Source organism: Tympanuchus pallidicinctus, unplaced genomic scaffold (assembly GCF_026119805.1).
Source record: "Tympanuchus pallidicinctus isolate F22 unplaced genomic scaffold, pur_lepc_1.0 scaffold25, whole genome shotgun sequence".
NCBI classification, from domain to species: Eukaryota; Metazoa; Chordata; class Aves; order Galliformes; family Phasianidae; genus Tympanuchus; species Tympanuchus pallidicinctus.
Window position 1 is genome coordinate 8,031,808 of NW_026294742.1, and position 22,395 is coordinate 8,054,202.

Genomic DNA, 22,395 nt, shown 5'->3' on the forward strand with positions numbered 1-22,395 from the left:
GTTTGCAAATCTGCAGTATGCTGGGAAGCTAAACCCAGCAGCCCGACACCTTTCCTATCCCCCTTCCCCAGCAGATCCTCCTATGTCCTGCCAGCTCCGAGCGGCACCGTCCCCACGGAGCGGTTGGGACCCCGCCCCCCACGCTCCAGGTGTGGCCGCCCCGGGACGGCGCCGCAGCCCTCTGCCCTCCGACCGTGCGGCTCCGCCGTCCGCTCGCGGTGCCCCCCGTCGGGTCCCTCCCGTACCGCCGTCCCCATCCCCGCGTGCCCCGTGGGGGCGGTCCCGGCGTCCCGCACAGGTGCCGGCGATTGGGTGGAATATGCAAATACCACGCTGACGTCAGGCGGCTCCGGCCCAGAGAGCAGAAATAGGGCCGCCCCGGCCCGCGGCGCGTACACGGCCGCCGCCGCTCCCGCCCCGTCCCGCCGTCCCGCAGGTGAGTGCGTTCCGCGCGGCCGTACCCGCAGCTCTCCCGTCCCGCTGGGGGTTCCGCGCCGCCCCTCCGCCGTGCGAGATCCTGGAGCGCTGCCGCTGTGCGGGGAGAGCCCGCGGGGGACACTCCGCCGTGCGCTCTGCCGGGGATGCTGCGGCTTCGTCAGTTCTCGGACAGCGATCTTCTTTCCACCCCCCGAGTCCCGCAGCGTGGGGAAAAAGAGGGGAAGGTTCCTTCCGTGGGGTCGGGGCGGTCCCCTCCCGGCGTAGTGCTGCGGCAGGGCCGCACCGAAGCGGGCGATGCCGACGTCCGCGGTGCTGAGCGTCCCGCCGCGGTCGCGAGTGGGGATAGCGCTTCTCTTGGCGGCCTCCGGGTGGCGCTGTGGAACCGGAGCGCCCCGTCGGGTCCGCGCGTGGAGCGGCGGGGGGACGCGGGCGGTGCTCGGCATCCGGCGCCTCTGTGCCGTTATCTCACCGCGGCGGAGCGGTGCGGTTGTTACTGGTGGCGATCCCGGGCACGCTGTCTTGTGTAAAGCGTTTTCTTGCGTTGGGAATGAGTGGTTTTGCGGTGTTGCCGTGCGCTGAGCCTCGGAGCCAACCCGCGGCAATACGGTTCTGTCGGGTTCGGGAGTTTCTTCGTGGTCCTTCGTCCCCGCGGAGCTGATGTTTCCCAGCGTTTCTTTCTGGGAGCGCTGAAGTGTCTTGAAGAATTGGAAGTGAAATTTTCTTTGAAATATTCATAAGTGTGCTTTTGCTCGAAAGCAATGCAGCAGTCGTGCAGTTGGTTCCAGCGAGTTCTTAATGCATCCAAACTTTGTCTGTGTCAGATGGTGCAGAGAGCTGGCTGAAATCATTGCCTTCCCTCTGCTTTGCTGAAAGGCTTTTCTAGAACGGATCTTTCCTTGATTTTGTAACTTTCTCACACTTGATGAGAATTTCTGGACGTCGGCGTTACTTGCAGAGCCCAGAAATGATGTTTAGATGAGGCTGAAGCAGTGGGAGCGGTCGGTGGCAGAGGAATGAGGATCAGATTTTTATCTGGTGTCATCAGAGCCAATTTACAGAGGTAAAGCTCTGGTCTGAGTGCTTTCCTTTTGCTATGGCAACAGCCATCGTTTCAGGTAATGAAGTTGATTCTCATTCTAATGTGGAGCTCATTGGAAATTAGTGAAAGCTATTGTGAGCTATTAATTTCTCAGCCCTAAAAAAAAAGCCAAAAAACCAAGCTGCGAACAGAAAACATATTTGAAGAATGGTTCGGGCAAATGGCTTCATCTCCTTGTGGTCACCTCGAGGAATTCCAAACGCTTCTTCTGTGCTGGGGAGGAAGAAGTTGTGAGCTCTGTGCAGCGATCCCGCAGCCTGACTGCTGGCTGTGCATCACACAGTGCTCTGAGCAGCTCGGGGGCTCTGTGCTCCGCTGGCCCTTGGATCAGTCCCTGTCTCTTCAAGGTGACCCTCTTTTTTGCTGGAGCAGCCCTGAGACCTGTGCTGGTGCCTTTGGTTTGGCTGCTTGCTGTGGTTCTCTTCATTCAGATGCGTTGCACTGATTCTTATTTTTGTCCCTGTGTTGGTGTGTGCACAAACCCATCTGAGTACAGGATAGGCCGTTCTTGGGTTAATGGTTAATGGTGCTGCTGTGCTGCTGGAGCCTTTCCTGGTAAAGCAATGCCAGCTGCAAGCCAGGCTGCAGCTCTAGATCAGTGCAAGGAGCCGTGAGCTGCAGGTGAATTTAGCTTTTCTGTAGCACAAGAGCATGAATGGTTTTGGAAGGAATTGCCCTGAAACCGAAGGAGATGTCATAAATAGATGTGGTGCTCACCTTTGTTGAAAATAGCCGGGTTTAATTCTGGTGCTTGAGTTACACAGGAGGTTGGTTGATTGCTCTCACAGGTGGCAGAGAGCAGGTGGGTGGCACTGCCCCCTCCCCCCTTGGGTTCCAGGGGGCTGCTGGTGTTTAGCTGCAAACGTTGTTCATGGTTTCACCTGTGCAGCAGCGTGTTTTGTGCCTGGTTTCTGTTTGTGAGCTTGCAGTGCTGTGAGCAGTGGTGTCTGTATGGGTTCATCTCCTGCAATCTGTGCCTTGCTCGAGTGAGGAAGCTGCTAGTAAGCTTGGATGCATTTTATAGTGGGGATCCAAATCTATCCCATTGGAATTTTTCTTTTGACTTTGGAGACTGGACCACAATCCCATGGCTGTGCTGTGCAGTGCAGCTGTGGATCAGGCTTTGCAAGGAGGCTGTGGCTTGGCTGTGTGACACAGGTGTGCAGCTCAGCAGTGTAAATGCAGAGGGAGCTTTGGGATATCAGGTGACACAATCACTGTGTCTTCAGTTAACTCTTGCTTGGTATTTATGGTGCATACTTGTTGCTTGGTTTGAGCTATTTGGTTGCATAATATGTATGTCTTTCTCTTGTTATGAATGGGAGCAATTAACATGCTGTCAGTCGGTCTGCAATGAAAATAAGTAATTTCTAAACCGAGAGGATGTTTGACCAATTCCATTTCTAAAACCAGCATGCAGTTGCTGCCCTATTGGATTCATTAGTGTTATTGCATCCTAATCCAAGCATCATCGTGTTTTCCAGCAGTTGTTTACTAAATACACATGAAAGTAGCCAGCTCTCTGTTTTGCTCTAGGACTGGGATTTCAAGCAGCATACGAATGAGAGGTCTCCAGAACTGCAAAGTGAGAGTATTTGCTGTGATGCTATCAACAGAGAATACCAAATACCTCTGTAAAACGTGAGAAACAGTACTGCTCTGTAAGAGCAATCCATAATGTAACAATGTACTTGTAGCTTATTGATATAGTGACTTTGGTTTATTAAACATTTATTTGTAGCCTCAGTAACATTACATCTGAGGCTTCTAATTGGAATTTAGAAAGGCTAATAAATTTTGATTTCATCCTGAGTGCTCTCAATTCAGGGTGTTTACATTAGCGCTGAGGAAAAGCGATGCCTTAACTGCATGGGTGAGTGGTGTGCAGCGACTGCTGGCTGTGCTGGCGTTGTTGGCAGTGTATTTGGGCAGCAAACAGACCGAGGCAGCATTGGTGTGAATGGTCACGGCTCCAAAATTAATAGCGATGCGTCAAGCCTTGGATATACCCTGCAGCAAATGCATGGTATGAAAGAGCTGTAAAATGAGCTCTGTCAAGGCAAGGTATGTCACGGTGACTTAATACAGCTGGGCTTAATTTTGCCATTAGCAGGTAACATGTCTTGTTAATGCATATTGCTCAAACCAAGCAGCAGCCTGTCACTTGCATGCTATAGAAATGCCATCTCCTGCTTCATTAAGTGGTCATTATGCTTCATTATGGTCTGTGTTAGCAGATGCTGTGAAAGGTCAAAGCTTCCCTCAGCTCCTGTGGAAATGGAGCTAGGGTGAGGACTCCTTTGGTATTTTCTTTATGAGAAGTAATGGCACAGGCTGGTGGAGATGCGGAGCTCTCTCTGGCTGAGCTGTTCTCCTGGAGCTGCCTGTGCCTTGGGATGCTCTTGGCAGCTCTTCCAGGCATTAGCTCAGGGTTATGCACATAAGCAAACATGCAGCAGTTTCACCTGGCAACCCTATGAGTAGCTTGCATTTGTATTCTTCTGAACTAAAAAAAAAAAATTCAAGCTCACTTTAAAAGCCACTTTTCACATCTTCTAATTCCATGCCAGAGAGCAGGATGAGCAGAGAAATCTCAGCCTCAGGAGAGGCTGACATGGATGAGGGGTGGGAGCAACACATCGGACCTTTTTGGTACAGAATTGTTGTGGGTCTCAGGTTTTGGTGGGGTCAGGGACCACTGGCCAGATGCTGTCACCTGGGAGAGGCTTGGCAGCTCCTGGGTGCCAGCTGGAGCCCCAGGCTGCTGGCTGGCCCTGCAGCTCTGAGTGCAGCCTCTGCCCGGGGCAGCAGCATCCTCTGAATGTGAGAAGAATAATGATTTTTAGTCGCATCACCTTGTTTGGTATGGTTTGCTGCTCATTACAGATTTGGAAATCCCAGTGCTCCAGTTCGCAGGGGTTGTGCAGGAGCAGGCTGGGAGCAGCGTGCCCTGTGGGGAAATAGCTCACAAAGTTGTTGCCATATGGGAATTCATTGCCTGCACACTGATGGGTGCAGAATAGGAAGGCTGTGTCTCACTGAATGTGCCATGGGAGTCTGCAAAGCCCCGCCAGCAGTTACCAAGCGGAGGTGGGCTCTGTTGGCTCCTGCCACTTCCTTGAATCTGAGCTGGGTTTTATTTTGAGCCTGTTTCATGACTGTTCTCTTGTTTTCAACAGACGTGAAATGATGAAGTCGAGAAATTTTCCGTTGTCTCTCGTTTTGCTTGGGGCTTTCCTGTCGTTCACAAGGGGATGGATGGACTTGGATGGGAGCAGACGGCCACTCTCAGACCTGGGGAGGCTGCACCAAGAGGTACGGCAGATCGGCTGCTGCTGCAGCTCCTGTGTTTGTGCTGTTCTCAGGTTTTCTGTACTGTGAAGACAAAACAAGTGGGGGCTTGTATCTGTGTATTTGTACAAAGCACACGCTGAGGAGGTCAGATGAGAAGCAGTGATTGTGTAGAGGCCATGAAGTATGAGAAGCTGTAGGTCTGGGAGTAAAATTGTGCGCCCGGTTGTAGTGGAGATGTGGTCTCAGCCCTCAAAGGCTTCATGATATGCTCTGTCCTGGGGCATTGGGACAATTGAGCTAAATTTAAGGAGCGAACTCTGACCTGGATCTGTCTGGGTCACTGAGACTTCAGGTGAAACCTGAAGAAATCCTTTCCCTGCTTAGCCCAAGGGAAACTGAGGCATGTGTAGTTCTGAGGGGACCAGCAAGCTTAAAAGGCCACAGGATCCCTGCTGCAAAGCACAGAGCCATCAGGAACATACCGAGGTGGTGGTGTAGCCTTAATGAGCAACAGTGATGTTGATTCTAGCATAAGGGGACCTGAATGCATGGCCTGAAAGGGGAGGTGGGTGCATCAATGCAGTGTGGTGATGCTCAGCAGCATTCAAGCCCTGGGTTTGTGGTGGTGGTGTAGCAGCTGAACCCACTCTGTGCTGAAGGTGACCCTGTTGACTTTCCTCGTGGTGATGCTGGTTAGGAGTCTGCTCCCTGCTCTGTAATGTGTCCCACGTAGGCTGTCCTCACCAGAATTTGCAGTGTGATCTTTCTGCTCAGATTCTCACTTTGCTGAAACAGAGGCGAGACAGCAGAGCCGTAAAGCTCCAGAAATATGGTTTTCATAAGAATAAAACAATGAATGTTGGAAAAATTTTAATTATTTAATGAGTTTCTGATTACTGTAGGTTTGCCAAATGATTGCTCAAATGGTTGGAAGTGGGATCTGGTGGGGAAGCAAGAGGAAGGACACTTGGGTATTTTGTTGCCTCAAATGCTTGTGTGCTGGCAGTCAGCGCCAAGCTCTATGAGCCCAAGATGGAATCCTGCAGCACTCAGATCTATTTAAGTCTCAGGATTTTTTGTTCTACTTGGAGAATCCCATTTCTTCTGGCTGACTCCCAACTACAAATACCTGTGTTTGTGTGCTTAATTTCAGTGTAGCAGCTTAAGGCAGTGGAAAAGATGCTTTTTACTGTTTAGCAGGCCTGACAATCCTTTGAATGGAGTTGAATGTTGTGCAATTCTGAGTTCTGCCACAGGTGTTTTTCCCTTGAGGTGTCCCTCCTCTGTTCTGCAAAAGTGAAAGACATGGTTCCCCTCCTCTCCCCTTGTGTTTTGCTGCTATCTGGAGTCACCATATGCAGGCACTGTGATGTTAAGCATGTTTCTGTATTGCCTGAGATCACTTTTGCCCTCTTATTAAAGAAAAATAAGTTTTTGATGTGTTTTTGCATCTCAAAATGAAGTCATTCCTCACTAATGCATGTTTGTTACGATTTTTGAAAATGTTACCCTGAATAATTAAATTCATTACTCAAATGATTTTTTTAATATAAACTGTAGAACTATTACAAGACATGAAAGGCTCTCATTCATTTGATCTTGCTCTAAAAACCGTGAAGTTATTGCACCAATTACTTGATGTTGCTTGAGGTGAAAGGATCTAAGCTGGAAATGTATTTGTTCCGATTTGTACAGAATTGATAGCAGGTGTGAATATTAAAACTTTTAATGTACAAAGGATGCAGTTAAAGTAGCTTCAAGGGGTGTCAGAATTCAGGTTTTTTAATAAATTAACTGCACAGAAAGCTCGTTCCAAAAAATGATGCTGTTATGGTGCAAGTCCAAAATGAATCTGAATACTGAATGCAGCTTTAAGGTAGGGCAGTGAAATTGAGAACTGCTGTTTTCTCTCAAAATGCATTCATTATCCTTCAGGATCTTTAGTCTTCATACGTTTTGTAACAAAACAGTTTGATCTTTTTCTAGTGATATTGGCTTTGATCAGATGGGAGTTCATCTCCTGTGCTGCCTGGTGGTGGCTGTTTATCCATGGGACCTGTGGCACCTGGCAGCTCGGAGGCTGCAGTCTGTGCCATCCTGCCATGCTGCTCTTTATTCATTAGGAATGTTTGTTAGTTACCAAATACGTGGCTGCTGATTAATGTGTAATTCCATTAACACGCGTTTAAAACGTTGAATCACAAATGGAAAAGCTCCAAGTGATTCTGAAATTGCTTTAGGAATACATAAAGGGTTAACTTACAGGTGAAATAATTTGGAGTGTGCTCTGATCTGAAATGCCTACAAACTTCATCAAAGCAAACGCTTGGCTGTGGGTCACTGACCTTCACTAATACTTGTTCCTATGTAGATCACAACAAGTTTCCTGAATCAAAAACATTACTTAATTTATGTTCAGATTGCCAAATCGATTTCTTCATGGTCTGTTGTGAAATTATTGCAGTTGTGCTTTGCATTTATAAAGGGAAAAATAAGTCTTGAGGCCACAGACTGCAATATACACTCTTCTGCATGAGAAATTAACTTTCCAGCACTGCACTGATGCTCAGCCTTCCACCTCTCAGATTTATGGCTGTTCCTGAGAAGAGATTTGTTTTCTGAAATATTTTTAGTCTTGATTGGAATAGCAATAAACATGTGGAGGCAGTCTGAACTTCCTTGGGTATATAATGAACTAAAATAGGAAACCTAATTAAAAAGGATGGTGTTAGTACTGCACTGAAAAGCATCAGCTTGCCTGGTCCGCATTAATTCTGGAGGATGATGCTGTTGCTTTTGCACTGTGAACCTTCTCAGGCTCCTTCTGCAGGCTGCTCCAACACTTCTACAGCTCCTGGGTGCTGCATGTGGAGCACTGTGCAGCTGGCATCTGCAACTTTCTGGGGTGAGCCATCAGGAACCAAGTCCTTCTGAGCAGAGTACGTGTCAAAACTCCTGAATATATAGAGCTGCTCAGCTCTGGGGTGAGACTTATGGAAAAGGCTTTGCTCTGCATTCAGCAAAGTTGTTTTTGTGCTGAGGTTGATCAGTGGCTGGTGACTCTGCACACAGCAGGGGGGGGTTGAAACTAAAGGATCCTTTTCATCCGAGGCCATTCTACGATTCTGTGATTAGAGGTGGCCACGCTTCATGGACGGCTCTGTGCAGTCCTGGAAGGGCTCTGAGGTGCCTCTGAGGCAAAGTATGGGGTGTTCTGAGATCTCTGTTCCCTTCTTATGTGGGAAGGAGCTCTCAGAAATGCAGTTTTGTGAGTCAGTGCTCTGAGGTCATAGTAACTGATTTTTTTTCCAGCTATTGGGGCTCTCTACCAAAGTATCTTAGTGAACATTCATATTTTCCCTCTGTTGCAGTCAGTATGAGGCTGCTTTTCTGTCTGTGCTGAAGCCAGGCTGCTTGCCATGTTTCCTGGGGCAAGTTTCTCCTATGAGAAGGGAAGGCACAGTTCTCAGCTGGTGCTTCATCAGAGCACCGCTGCAGGTCATCAGCAGGACTCCACCCGCTGAAGGGAACACAGATATGCTGGCACAGTGCTGCACCTTCCATTAAATCTTGTATTATCATGTTTTGCAGGGTGCAGCTGGCAGGTAGCCTGGCATATTTGGTAGTGGCTGGATAGTGTGAAAGTTGAGAATAACCCTGTGCTGTTGCTGGTCTAACGGTGATATTTGGATGTTACTGATAGCTCCCAGGTTGCAGTGCAGGTTGGTGGGCATTGGGCATTTTGCCTCTTTGGGCCACTGAACCAGAGCTGTTCCGATTTTGTAGAAATAATCTCATTCATGCTTGGGTTCCTTGATCATTTTTGCCTACGATTGTCACCTTATGCCTTTAATTATATAATCAGCCTCAAAGTATTGTGTGTAGCTGTGCCAAGTCTTACTTATTTTTATGCTAATGGCTGTTGAAAACATGTTCTTTTTTAAGGTGTTACAGTTTTCTTATTGGCATCTGGAAGCTTTTTTGGCTGTGTAGATTATCTGTTGTTTGACTTGCTCATTACTTATTACTTGCACAGCACCCGAACCGCTTACAATCTGCACATAATAAATGTCACCTTCACCTGCACTGTGACTGCAGCCAGCTGAGTGGTCCCAACCCTCCTGCACAGGGTGAGCCATCCCTGTGCCCACACACAGACTGAACTGTGCTTCTCCAGGAGCATCAGTTACTCCTGAAACTTCTAATCACCTGCAGGTTCTTGCATGTTGTTTCACTTAATGCTGCAGCTAAAGACTGCAGCTGCTTAATCTGAGCAGCAGGGGAGTGATGGGGATGGTTTTGTGCTATTTCCCCCAGCAAAGTTTTATTTCTGAATCTGACTGGGAAGGGAGCTCTTTGGGAAGTAACATACAAAACTGCAAAGGCTTTGGATAAAAGCTTTTGCTTATAATTCAAATAGAGGCATAATTTCAGAGCATGAGCTTGGAGTAAGACAGGCGCAGTGTATCAATTTTATATGCAGTTGAAGATCTAATGTCCTGGTATTTATTTTAGGAATTATTATTGGTAATGTATTCTGTGTGTGTGTGCTCTTCCTGCCTGTAAGTCACTTTTCAGAAAGGAAGGAAAGAAACAGCTGAATTAAAATCTGTGCTGGGCTCCAGCCTGTCCCTCCTCTAAACGTTAATGAAGGTGAAGGGAGACAAACAAAACCTACATTTATTTTTGTGTCACTCAGTTGTTCACTGATAACCCACTCCCTGTTACGGGCATCTCTAACAAGCCGCAACTGCTGCTTGTAGACCATTCCAAATCTAAACTGGTGCATTATCCCTTTGGAGATGAAAAGCTTTTCTTCTGTGCCCTGGGTATCAGCATATCCGCAGTTGAGAGTACTGTGGAATAGTTTCATGGTGCTTGGATCACGTTAGGGTCCTTCATCTGGAGTTGGGTTGGGTCTGAATGCTGCCTCTTGAGGAACGGTGGGACTGTGAGGATGGGGGCACCTGGCTCTGCTGAGCGGTGGCACAGACTGACCAGCAGGAATCAAATTTGCATTGATTTCTAATGTCACAGTTAAGCAACTGTGAAAAATTGTATCTAGGTGGGGAAATGCTGAAATATGCCTGAAGCAGAGAATAACATCAGAGTAAAACTTATTTGGCAAATTGGGGGGAAAAAGAAGTCTGAGGTGATTTTTAACTTGGGTATGGTGTGCTGGAGGGCTGTGTTTTGTGATATTCTCTTCAGAAGTTAATTAACCTGAAAATAAAATGACCATTTTTTCCCAAATGTAGTGTATCTTCCATTCACAAAAGTCTATAGCAGTGGCTTTTAAGGGAAGGCAGCGTGACTTATAGTACTTCTTAGCATCAAGCAGGGCAGTTCTTGGCTTTTTATATTAGGAAGGATACATCTGCGTACTTGGAATTCCTGAAATGGGCTTCCTGTGAGCTTCCAGATCACAGTGTGGGAATTTATGAAGCTCTACCTGAGATTCTAATCTGAAGTCCAGAAATAGTGAGTAAAATCAGAGGCAGTCATTATCTCAACTGGTGACCATATGCATGAGCAGATGATAACGTGGGATGTGGCACATTAAAGATTCTCTCTTTTTTACCAGATAGGGTAAATCTAAATTTCCAACTTCTGCACCAATTCCAAGCTTTCTCTAAACTGTAATGTGATTTCTTTTTTTCTCTTGTGCCTGGACAAAAAAAAGTGAGGTGGATAATTCTTATTAGCATTGTTCTTTACAAATAAAGTATATTGTTTGTGACTGTAAACATGACATCCTGGTGGTTAAAGCAAGCTGCATATTTGTCATAACAGCTGCATGTGCTGCAGCCCATACGTACAGTGGCTCACCCACCCTGCATTAGGTGTCAGTGCAATTTTCTTGACTTCTCTACTTGATGTAAGGAAAAACATGCTCTGAAGGGGGGGGAAATGATCCCTGCCATATCATTCTGCTAATAGAACAGCTCCTTTTTTATTAATTTGCTGAATGAGTTAGGGCTGCACATTTGGAAATCGTACAGCAGATAGGCTGATCCTGGGAGCACTTCCCTGGAGACTTGGTGTGTCCAGACATAATGTCTAACTTTGTGGTAGACCCAGCACGAGTGCAGCTGCACGTGCTGAATTTGCTTTATCTAAGTGCAAGCACTGCAGTCCTGTCGTAACTACTTAGGAAGAGGATTGCTACAGTCCAGCAATAGCAGGACCGTAGATCTGAAATGTTACCTATTCTTTTGGATCTCTTCCACACACTGCATTAGTCAGCTTTGGCCGAGTCCCCTTGCATTTGCTTATAGTTATTTTAAATAAATAACCTTATTAACTAGGATATTTTGTCATCTATTGATGAAATAAACATCAGTATTAAAGGACAAGACTGAAAACGCTGCAAAATGATCCTTTGAATTGCTGTATGCTGCCCCTTAAAGGGCTGTTTGTATCTGTTTGGTGCCAAACTTGGTACATGTTAGACACATGCTTGAGTGATGAGAATAGCAAATGCACAACCACTTACAAACATCTAAATAGTGGTGTGAAAGGGAGGCAATTAAGGAAAGAAGCAGAAGTACAAAGGTGCTGTATGGTAAAGATTCAGTCCTTAAAATATTGTTCTGGGCTATTGCTTTACTGCTTGTCGTGTGTGGGGAGGGGTTAAGAAGTGGTATTCTGGTTTCAGTTGAAGGAAAGCAGACAGGAGATTGTCTTTCCTGATTTCAGGTGTAATTGTGACTGTTTAATTACTAATGTTGCAGTGTTCTCACTCTTCTCTTCAAATCAGAATGCCAGGATTTTCATGGGAGTGCATGTGGGTGTGCGGGGACAAAAAACAAGAACAGTTACAGAAGGTTTATGGATTATGAACATACATTGCACGTCAGTTACAAACAGAGTATAAAGTGCTGTTACTTAATGTAATTCCTGAGAGTGCTGGACTCTGCGTGCTTTTCAGCAGTGCTTCAGGATGGGGAGCCTTGTTCTGCACTCCGTCTTATTTCCATCACTAATGACTGCCAGTAAATCCATTTCTGGCTCCTCAGCCACCAAGCAGTGTGTTACATTATGCATTCCCTATGTGTAGTTGCAGTTAACTCTGTACAAATCTTTTCTACCTCCCCATGTTTGTCCTGAATGAAATGTGATTCTTATTCCAGAAGTACTCTGTGTGCCCATGATTTAGCATTAATCAGGGGCCTGTAATGCAAACTGGCTATTATGTCTTGGCAGGACATCTCAATGTTGTCTTCAAAAAGACCATCATTCCCCTTCTACAAAAGCAGAAAAAGACTGTGCAAAAAAGTCATTAAATTGCATGAGTGTCATGCATGGATGTGTGTAACATTTCCACACGGCAGCTACTGGGAGAGTGAAGCTGTAATAGAAGGCAGTGAACTGTTGCTCTTTTTCCTTGTTCCATCTACCTAGATAGAATTAATAATTGTACTTAATGACACTGCAACTGCTCTGATTTGTAGATGCTGGTTTGGTTAGTCTTTCAGAGAGCAGTTTTCCAGTAGGTAGTTGTCTTGTGAAAAGCAATGCTGTAGTGAACATACTACATTGATTTCCACATAAACAATGATTAGGCGCTTCACATACAGAGCACAGGGGCCTTTTGTTCTGCATTCCATTAACTGACTTTAAAAGGAAGGAAATAGGTGCCGAAATTGAGCCTCAACAAATAAAACTGCTCTGTGGCATGAATGCTACAGTTTTCGTGATGTTTTATAGAAGGGATGATTTTTTTTTTCCACTGAAGACTTATGATCTATGCTCTGGTAAAACTAGATCTTTAGTTAAAGAAATTTGCAGTCACCAAAAGGTGGCTGTGAAATAAGTCTAATATATAACCATCTGCTTTATGTCTTCTGCAGAACAGTGCTCCTCAGGCAATGCATCTGAGAACTTTAATGGCATTTTATCAAAACGGTTTGGTTCTCTGCTAATGTTATTAAAACTTGTGTGATTCTCACTGGAGAACAGCATCTGACACTTCAGAGAAGGGGAGGCTGCTCCTGTTTGTGAGGATTGCTGCCGTCACAGCGTGCGTCACGGTGCTGTGCCTGTGGCCAGCCGTAGCAGCAGTGTGTCTTAGTGTGTAAGATCATTAATAGAAAGGTTGCCTTGTTCAGCAGACCCTCAAGGAGGGAAATTAGCATTGTTTCTTATTTTCTGTGCTATAAAAATGAAATAATGAGGCTTGGGAAGTCTAAGAAAAAACAAGTCCTTGCTGTAGCTCCACTTTACTTGGGGGGACTGAGTTGTTTGTACCTGGAGCTGATGCCTTTCTATGGCCACTGCAGTCCTATCACAGCTGTCGGGTATTTTTTTTTTTCCCTTTCTCAGCTCCTGTCTACATTTCTGCAATACTTCCTGCTTTCAGTACTATTGGCCTTTTCTCTGTGAAAGAGAGTGTCCCAGGCACTGATATTCTCCCAGGTAACAAAGCGATGCTTTGTGGCATAACCTCATGTTCTCCTGTTGAATTGCCATCAAGATTTTCCTCTGTATACTGTCTGGTTTGGTGGTTGTTTTTTTTTTTTTTTTTGATAGTTTGCATTCATTAGGGCTTATTATTATAAAGGGAAGCAGTGTGAAAGAAGGGGAACTTTGAAGACCAACCTTTGTTGTTTTTTTTTTTTTTTTCTGCAGCTCTTTCATGGAAATACCAAAAGGGTATTTAATACAAGAGAGTTGACACTTGAATTTTTAGTAGTGCATGGTTGTCTTTTTTCTCTTTTGATCAATATAATAGTTGTAATTAGTTCTACTGTTTCTGAGCCTTTGAACTGCAGAGAATTCAAGCAGCTTGTTGCAGCGAGGGACTCCAGAGGAACTTTAAAAGTACTCTTCCCTTTTACATATATTACATGTACACGGGCTTAATGATAGCAGGCTGTGTCTGGATTTTTTCATCCTGTGCCCCACCTCTCAAACTAATATTTTGAAAAGCTTTGAGAGGTCCCTGGAGTGTAACTGCCTACACAGCTCGGAGCTTTGCTGCCTAAAGAGGATAAATGCTTTGAAGTCTGTACTAATCCTGACTGCCATTTCACATATTTCTCAAGATCACTGAGGTAGAAGCCTATGGGGAATAAGGAATAAATGTTTTTATAAGCAAATACCCTTTCTTTATTGTTTATCTCCCTCTGGTAGCACAGAGGGTTCCAAGAGCCTCTTTCTGCCTTTCTGATGATCTTTTTGGTGAGAACTTTGTTTTCAAGGTGTACGTCCCTTGCAGGGGAGAGAATCTCCCTCTGTGGTGTGCATACCAATGGTGATGATGGATGAGCTGCAATTTGTCTCTGGATGGAGCAGGCATGGCCCAGGAGCATGATGGGCTTCATCCTCAGCCTGCAGTGAGGACCAGGCCTGGCTGGGAGCCCCAGTGTCACTGCTGGAGAGCCTGGGATGACAGGACAGAAAGGGCTGGAAACAGCTGCAGCCACGTAGTGCAGGTTGTGAAACTGCTCACGTTGATGTGATCCTGTCTGGTGCCTCCAGGTTTGGGGATGCAAGGCCTGCAGGAATTAGCAGAGCAGGTGCTGCTGTTACTCCATGAGCTTGCTTTGCTTCTGCTTATTTCTACCTTCTGTCGTTTAGAAAAGCTTTTTCTTCTCACTGTGTGCTCCTGTGGCAGCAAGTAGATGGATTTCATGACATGCTAAACTGTTTTACTTCCCTTTGTCTAAGCATGGTCTGCAGGGAGTTATTTGTAAGTGCAAATAAAGCTGAAATAAAAACCATAATAAGCATCAGGTGGGTCAGAAGGCTCAGGTGGCTGGGAAGGCTGTGTGTGTTATTTTCTTATCAAAAGGAGGAAAGAAAACACCTTTTTATTTCATTCTCAGATAAACATCTGACAGCAATGAACACTAAGGGGGTGAAATGAAGTTAAATAAAGCATATCCACAAGACTAAAAGACTGCTTAATGAGTGCTTAGTGCAAGGGCAGAAAGCTTGCTGCTGTTCCCTCTGTGCTGTGGGGGATGTGGATAGGAAAACAGCTTTTAAGAAAGGGAAGCAGATTATCAGAAGGTGAGCTGTTAGTGAAGGTTCATCTAATGCAGCAAGGGCAGCCCTGGGTGCCAGCATGGGGCTGGGTGGGAAGCAGCTGCTGGCACCAGTGCTGCCGTCTGATGAGTCCCCAGCTCCTTTGACAGAAACTGTGCTGGCGTCCACCTGAACATCTTTGGGATCTTCCAGCTATAGGATCGTGCCCAGGGGGCTGATCCTGTATGAGCAAGCAGTGGCCAGGTTGATATGACGCAGAGCAGGTTGTGGGAAGGATGGCCTCTGACCCCACTGTATTCAATACTGGATACAAGGCGTAATTTGAATGGTAGAAATCGAGAGCATTTGTAATTAATCTGTAAATAGCTTTCCCACTTGAAATTAAATATTTATTACCTTGGAGTATCACCATTAGAATGGGTAGGTAAGTTGTTGGGAGTGCAGTACCCAGTGGGACTTCACACAGTGTGTGTCTCTAAAAGGTGTATGGTAGGAAGTAGTAGGGATGCTTTGCAAGAAACAGAGCAGATGTAGCTATGCAAATACTGAAGTGAGCACAAGTACCCTGGTTATTTTGAGATTATTCAGGTCTTTGAGACGGGTCCTGCTGAAAATTTCTAAATCTTCCTTCCTCCTTGATCCCAAATTCTTAGTATATTAATAAAAATAATAAAACCTTCTAACAAATGAAAAATAAATCAATTTTGGGTAAGAAGTTGTGCTCTGTCATGTAACCTACTGCAGAATGATGAATCGCTTCAGGTGATGTATTAATCTACCAAAATATTTGTGAACAAACCTAAATGTTTATTTGCAATTATTCATCTACTGCGTAGAGCTTCACGGATGGCTCTCTGTGACAGTGATTGATGTTTTTAGGGATTTCTGTTCTTGCTGCCTTTGAACAATTCTTGTACTTTTCAAAAAACCACAAACTATTCTCTTTTTCCTTATAGGTATCCGGAAGGTTTGAAGTCACAAGAAGAAAAGGTAGGAAAGTTTTCTTTCAATCTGCTTGTTGGTGTTGAGTATTCTTGCCGCGGCTTCTTAAAACAAACATGAGTTTACACATTTGAAAGGATGTACTGCTGCCAGATTTCAAAGGCTGCCTCCTAGCACTTGCCTGACAGATTTTTAAAGTAGTGACTTGTAGATTTTTTTTTTTTTAAATGCAAAGTTTTTCTTCCTGCACAGAATTAAATGACAGTCTTGGGGATGCAAATCCAAGTTAGAGAGCTGGCAGAGGATCTGAACTCTGACCCTGGGAGCACTTCAGGGGTGGAAAAAAGGCTTGAACAAGGCTTTCAGTGCATTTATGTGCTTCAAATCCCCCTCCCCACAGTGCAATAATGTTGAACATGAATTTGCTGGTGCCCTGAGCCCAGGTCCTGCTCCTGCATACTCTTTTGCATTGGTGTTAGTAACTGGTTGCTTGCTGCTGTGAGCAGCTCATTGGTGGTTCCTGGCAGCTGCCTAAGCTGCCCATCAAAGAGCTCCTTATGGTTACTTGGTTTTGATTTTGTTTTGGAGAAGTTTTCTGAAAGTTTTCATGCAGTTTTATGTCATCTCTGTTGGTGTAATGTGAAGTGGGAGGCACTCTGCTGTTAAACAAACGAATGCTTTCCCTGTTTTTATTCAGTAACTGCTACTATTGCTTTGAGCATCCTGTGTATCAGAAAGAGTTTGTAACTAGCAGTGTTTCATTGTATAAAAGGAAAGGCCAGGTACAAGTGTAACTTGTCATCTGGGCAATGATTGGATTTCTTGTGTTTTTCAAGGTGGTCATGGCTCTCCAGGCCAAGGCTGTGCAGCCCAGTGAGGCTGAGACAGCAGAGGGACTTGACCAATTTAAATCATAGCTGTTGCTGTAGAAGAAATTTTGTTAGCTCAGTTTTTTTTGGCACGTGCATTTTTGACCAAACTTCTGCCAGATGATTTTCTATCACTTTTCTAATGAGGAGATTCTGTTTTATCAGACTTTGGTCAGCCTCAATCTGAGGAGGGCTTTTGGGTTGTTGAAGTGGATCTAAGATGTAGAGAAACAGCTTTGCTCCCTGGATGTGGAGGCATTTATCTAACTGTGGAGTGTGTGGTGCAGCTCATTACTGATGTACAGACCGAGTCCAGCCTTGCTCTGGTGGAAAGAAGGATTTAATGAACAAAATTTTGTGAAAGTACCGCAAGTCTGAGTTGAGATGTGATTTGGGTCTCCAAAGTCTACTCACCATTGAAAGTATCCAGAACACCTACGAATTCAAATAATTTTTGAATGTAATACTGAGTTTATGGGTCGTGCAGGTGCTTTGAAAATGCTCCTTGCGAGCAGTGATTGGCTTTTAGTTCAGTGGCTCTAAACACAGAATTTCCAGGCTCAGGTGGATTTTTTTGTCTTGACAGAGTGGGCAAGGCTTGATTTCTGTTTGGAGGGCTTAATGTAGCAGTCTCTGAACAGAAAGCACTTCTTGAGATCGGAACAAAAGCTTATTGTATTGAGTGTGCTTCTGCTGAAGGAGTTGTCTGTCAGGAGGCTTAGAGGTGAGGAGGGGAGTGGAGGCAAGAGTGGTAGCCAAGAAGTCTCCCTTTGGTGTGGTCTCAGAAATGAGGTGTCTGAAGGACTGCAGACTCCTTGGAATTCAGGAAGAAAATGCCAACATGGAAAGTAGACACTGGCCAGTAAAGCTGGTGGGTTTGCTGAGCTGCCTGGGGGTTTCTCAGCAATGATTAAGGATCGTCATCTCTGGAGTCAGTCCTCAGTAGTTCCTGTACAACAACCCAACAAGTCTCCTTCAGGAGCCTGATGAGCACTCGATGTTTGCAGAACAGGCATACTTAGGCCTAGAAAAAACAGGAGTGTTTAAAAACAAAAATAAAAATGCACACAATCTATTACAAATTTTGTTATATTATGTGATCTGATTTTTAAAATTGAGGCTTTTTTCTTTAGAGTAGTAATTGTTGAATTACTTGTTGTGAATTCTTTTCACTTGAGGAAACTAAAGAAGCTCACAAGAGGTTTGAATGTTTCTTCTTGGAGAAGGTGGATGTTGTGAATGTCGTCCCCCATGCCTGGGGGAATATTTGGCTTTGTGGTTGAAAGCTGATATTTTTAAGTTTCATTTTTTCAAACAGAAGTCACCTCAAATAAGAGCTGTAGCAAGCATATTCTATTTATTACATTTATTATTGCTTTTATGTAGTGATGGTGGAATTGTGCAAGGGCACTTTTAAATGTTTTTGCTGAAGTGGGGGGCAGTCCTGGCTTACACTTCTCAGATGTTTTTCCTTTTGGGCTAAAGGCTTGATTTCTTTAGATTGAAGGAGTTTCCTTCTTTCAAAGGAAACAAAGCCTTGGTTGCTGTCAAATGCTCTGTGGGTAAACACTGACTGTACTTATTTCTTTCAACAAATAGTCCATTTAATAGGCATTTGATGGTCAGTTCTGCCTGGACTATAGGGTTGTATTTATTAGATGGAAGAAAGATGTGAAAACACTTTCTTTTTTTCAGCTGTGGATAAGCCTATTTAAACTGGGATGCTTTTGGTTTCCAGAGTCAGGACTGCATATGCTGGAGAAATTTTGAGGCAGCTCCAAAGCCCATTACAATCGATGAATGGCTTCATCTGGCTTCTGTTGGCACAGGATCAAATATAATTAGATGAACTTTTAATTGCTGTGATATGGAGGGGAGATGCCTCCCCGGCTGCAGCTGGCAGACACCTTCCTCTGTGATGTATGAAGACTGATTTCATTCTGAATTTAAGCGGCAGAGCTGGCAGATCTGTTTTGTTCCTGGGATGTCGAGCTGGTGTTTGGTTATTATCCTTTGAAACTAAAAATGCTGTGTGAACTGAAGAAACTCATTCTGGTTGCTGATTAGAAGCTGCAACAATATTTTTGTACTTCCCATTCAATCCCATCGAGTTGAAATTTTGCTCTCAGACACAACCCAGTGCAGTTTGCATCTGCATTATATTCCTATAATGGAAAAAAGAACATGACACGAGACACAGGATTTTGTGATGCCTTCTTTAAAGAGAAAAACAAAACCCAGCATGTGGTTAATAAGCACAGGATTTGAATACCGTTTTCTTGCTCTTATAAATTCAAGTTGGGGAGCAAGTTAGAGCAGGCAGGCTTTTCCAAACTGTCCAGCCTTCTCACATTTTCTATCTAAATACTTGCTAATTACTTACTGTGTACATCCACACAACTGTGCCTCCATGCAGTTCTTGCAGTAAAGATGCAGTATTGCCTCAAAATTCTTGCTTTCTGAATTATTCTCATCTCAGTGCCTTCTGGCACTCTGAGTGTATGCTGAACAGATGAGCTCCTTGCACTGGGAGGTGAGTGGGGGTGTGATCTGTCCTTCTGTCCAGGTGTGGATGTCTCTGATGTCAGATGTTTGCATTATTGCTGGTTTCCTGTAGCGTTCAAGAAAGGGAAATTGAGCAAAAATGTTAATAACCTGTATTTTCATATCAGTTGCTGAGGATAGTGATAAGGTGCAGGAGGACTGGTGGGGCACAACAGGGCAAGAGCAGGGGTTGAAAGGAAAGCTGCAGTTCATGCTGGCCAGTGGATGATGCGTGTGTTTAGTGAAAGTGAGAAAAGTATTCAGCAGAAAACTGGGAGGCTAAGAAATTTATAGCAAAGCAGAAGTGCCAGGCCAAACTCCAAAGGGTTTACCTGTGAGCATTTGGCTTTACAGTGGCTGGACTTAACTTTGAAGGTAGAGATTGCACTGTGTAGTGAGTAGATATGAACATATGATACTCGTTGGTTGGTGTTAAAGATGAAAATAACTTGTATAAAAGCCATGTACTTCGACATCTAATTCTGTGCATTCAGTAGAAGGGGCATCTGGTGGTTTTCCTGAATAATTAACCACATAAGGTCTAATTCTATAACTTCTGGAGCTGACAAATGCTCCTACTGCTTTTGGCAGTGCAGGGCTAAAGGGTGCTCAGTACCCAGAATAAGTTGTATGCAGACTAGAACTGTATGACCATATGTGTGGGTAGTCACTAAGCAGAGAGCTAGATCTTCAGACACAAACAAGCAAAGCCATGCTGAATTTAATGGACCTCTCTCTCTTTTTACTAGCTGAGGATCTAGTCCAAACACGTAAAACTTTTAATTTGTTTTTATGTTGCTCACAATCATCCATTCAACAAATTAGTGTCAAAAGATGCTTTTTAAAGCATTCAGCCAAGAAATGTTCAAGCAGATTGCTTCCACTCTGTTTGTCCATATAATCTTAAATGAGATGTAACTCCAGGCTTATTCAAACAGATGACATCTAACTACCATAAAGACCTGAACTTTGGTTATCTTTTCAGCATTAAAAGGTTGAAGCCTTTTCTTTGAAGTAGTCACAAGCTCAGTATTGTGAAAGTCTTATATGTATTTTTATATATTTAATGGTATGGAATCATCATTGCTGCAGTGAATTACTGGTCACCATGAAGACTACAGAACAGAAAACGCAGAAGCTTTATTGAAAGTGCATCAGTTTAGCAGTGGTGGAGGATCCTGCCAACAGCTTAAGGAAAACTTCATGATTTGCCACTTTTGCCCTAGATGAAAAACTGAGTCATGGTTATGAAACAGAAATGCCCTTTAGAAATCCTATTGACTTCATCCTTTCCTTTTGCACATTGCAAATTTCCACCTATCCACAGAAGACGAAAGGCTCTCAAAACTTGGCAGGAGCAGCAAGTTTCTCCCCTCAGCCCCTTCAGGGGCACAGTGAAGCAGTCCGTTCTAATTTCTTTTATAGTAAATCACCTATTAATTTCCCATCCCATTGTTCTCTTCCTACTGCTAGAGTCCAAGAAATCTCTGTTCCTTATATCCTGGTCAAATCTCCTGGAAATCAATAGCTGTGCTCCAAAAGATCTTGGCTGTCAGATAATTCAAATGACATCTAGATTTGAAGGTACTACACAAATCTATATACCTTTGTGTGTATGCTATGTATGTATCAAGTTGGCATGTTCCTGTGGAGGCAGACTAACCCAAAGTGGGATCAGAGGTTAGACAAATTTCTTCACTCCCACATATGTCAGCATCAGTCTTTGATTATAATTCATTATATTTTATGGCTGTAGGTGATGTGAGTTAACAGAGTGCAACCATGTGGAGGGAGAAGGACCCAAAATAGTTGACTCATTTGTTGGTGTTAGCCACAGTAGTTAATAATCAGTGATATGAGTGGTCCCATACTGCCTTATTGTAGCTGTTGGCACTATGCACACATGCATGGGGCTCTGAGCAAGGATGAGTGGATGCAAACACCATCAACGTTCTGAACAAAACTGAGCCCCCTTCCAGAGCTTGATCACTCTCCTTATGAAGAAATTCTTCTTAATATCCAATCTAGACTTCCTCTAGTGCTACCTAAAGCTGTAACCTTTTCCGACCACTTGTCACATGAAAAAGACTGGCAGCTTCCTTGTTGTGACCTGGCTTCAGGTAGCCCAATTTCAGCAATCATTCCTTTCTAACTCCTGTTTTCCAGTTCCTTTGATGTTGTCACCCTCTTCTCTGCATGTTTAAAAAAACTCCCTAACTTTTTTGTCTCTGAGTGTGGCACACTGTTTCATTTAGCAACCTGTGCACCTGTCCAAGCCATAGTCAGACTGTGGGAGAACTGGGAGAATGCTGAAACAGCGTCAAATGCTTCACTAAAAACCAGGTAAATGGCATCTCCAGCCTTTCCCTCATTTATTAAGAAGGTCATCTTGTCATAGGAGACCAGGTAAGCCAGGCAGGATGTGCCTTTCATAACACTGTGCTGTCTGTAGCTGATCACTCAGTTGTCATCCCACAGCACAGAGAGGACAATTGAAATGATCTGCTCTATAATCTTCCTTGGTACTGAGGTCGGACTGACAGCCTGTAATTCTCTGGATCCTCCTTCCTGCCCTTTCTGTGGATTGCAGTTGCATTCCCTGATCTCTGTTCCCAGCCCTCCCCTGTTAGACAGGGCTGCTGGTAAATCACTGAAGTCAAATACAGTTGTTTCACAGCCCAGTGCACGATGTGGAAGCCTCTCTCCTATTGAGAGGGCTTGCAAACAATGTTGAAAGGTGCATATTTGCTGGAAACCCCGAGTTGCCAGACCACAATACAATAAACTGTTTTGTGAGGGTTAAAGAAAAATGAGCAGGTGTTTCTAGTAAAGGCAGCAGAGTGTAGCATGTAAATATTCAAGTCTTTTTATTCACTGTGTCTCAAACCAGCGAAATAGCAGACTGCAAACTTACAGTCAGAAAGCCCAATGTCCAGGATTGCTTCTGGTCTCAATGAATTTAAGTCATGATTTGAAATATGCTGCTAGGCCACTTAATGTGCAAGAGCACAGTATATTTTCAGTTAGACTTATTAGGTATCAGCATGCCATTTCTTCCTAAACTGAGCTTTTATCACAAGGCAGAGCAATTAAGCTAATGTTCCAGGGCTTCAACTCGCTGCCCAAAGATGAGATAAATGAAGACAGAAATTGCCCCCTTCATGCTCTCTCAGCAAGCAGCCATAACCAGGTGGCTGTGGCCTTTGTCTATGATGG

At 44.4% G+C, this 22,395-nt stretch overlaps 1 protein-coding gene across 3 annotated transcripts in view; it reads left to right on the top strand.

Moving 5' to 3' along the window:
- Positions 1 to 320: 320 nt before the first annotated feature.
- Positions 321 to 22,395, top strand: part of FSTL4 (follistatin like 4) — a 187,544-nt gene continuing 165,469 nt past the window's right edge. The window contains exons 1-4 of one of the 3 annotated variants that reach the window (XM_052689640.1): positions 363 to 436; positions 4,424 to 4,627; positions 4,717 to 4,852; positions 15,781 to 15,814. In XM_052689640.1, the coding sequence (XP_052545600.1) occupies positions 4,521 to 4,627; positions 4,717 to 4,852; positions 15,781 to 15,814 (277 nt within the window). In that variant the 5' untranslated portion in view covers positions 363 to 436; positions 4,424 to 4,520. Of the gene's footprint in view, positions 437 to 4,423; positions 4,628 to 4,716; positions 4,853 to 15,780; positions 15,815 to 22,395 lie in introns of all 3 variants that reach the window. The other 2 variants (XM_052689641.1, XM_052689642.1) reach the window with 2 other exon arrangements.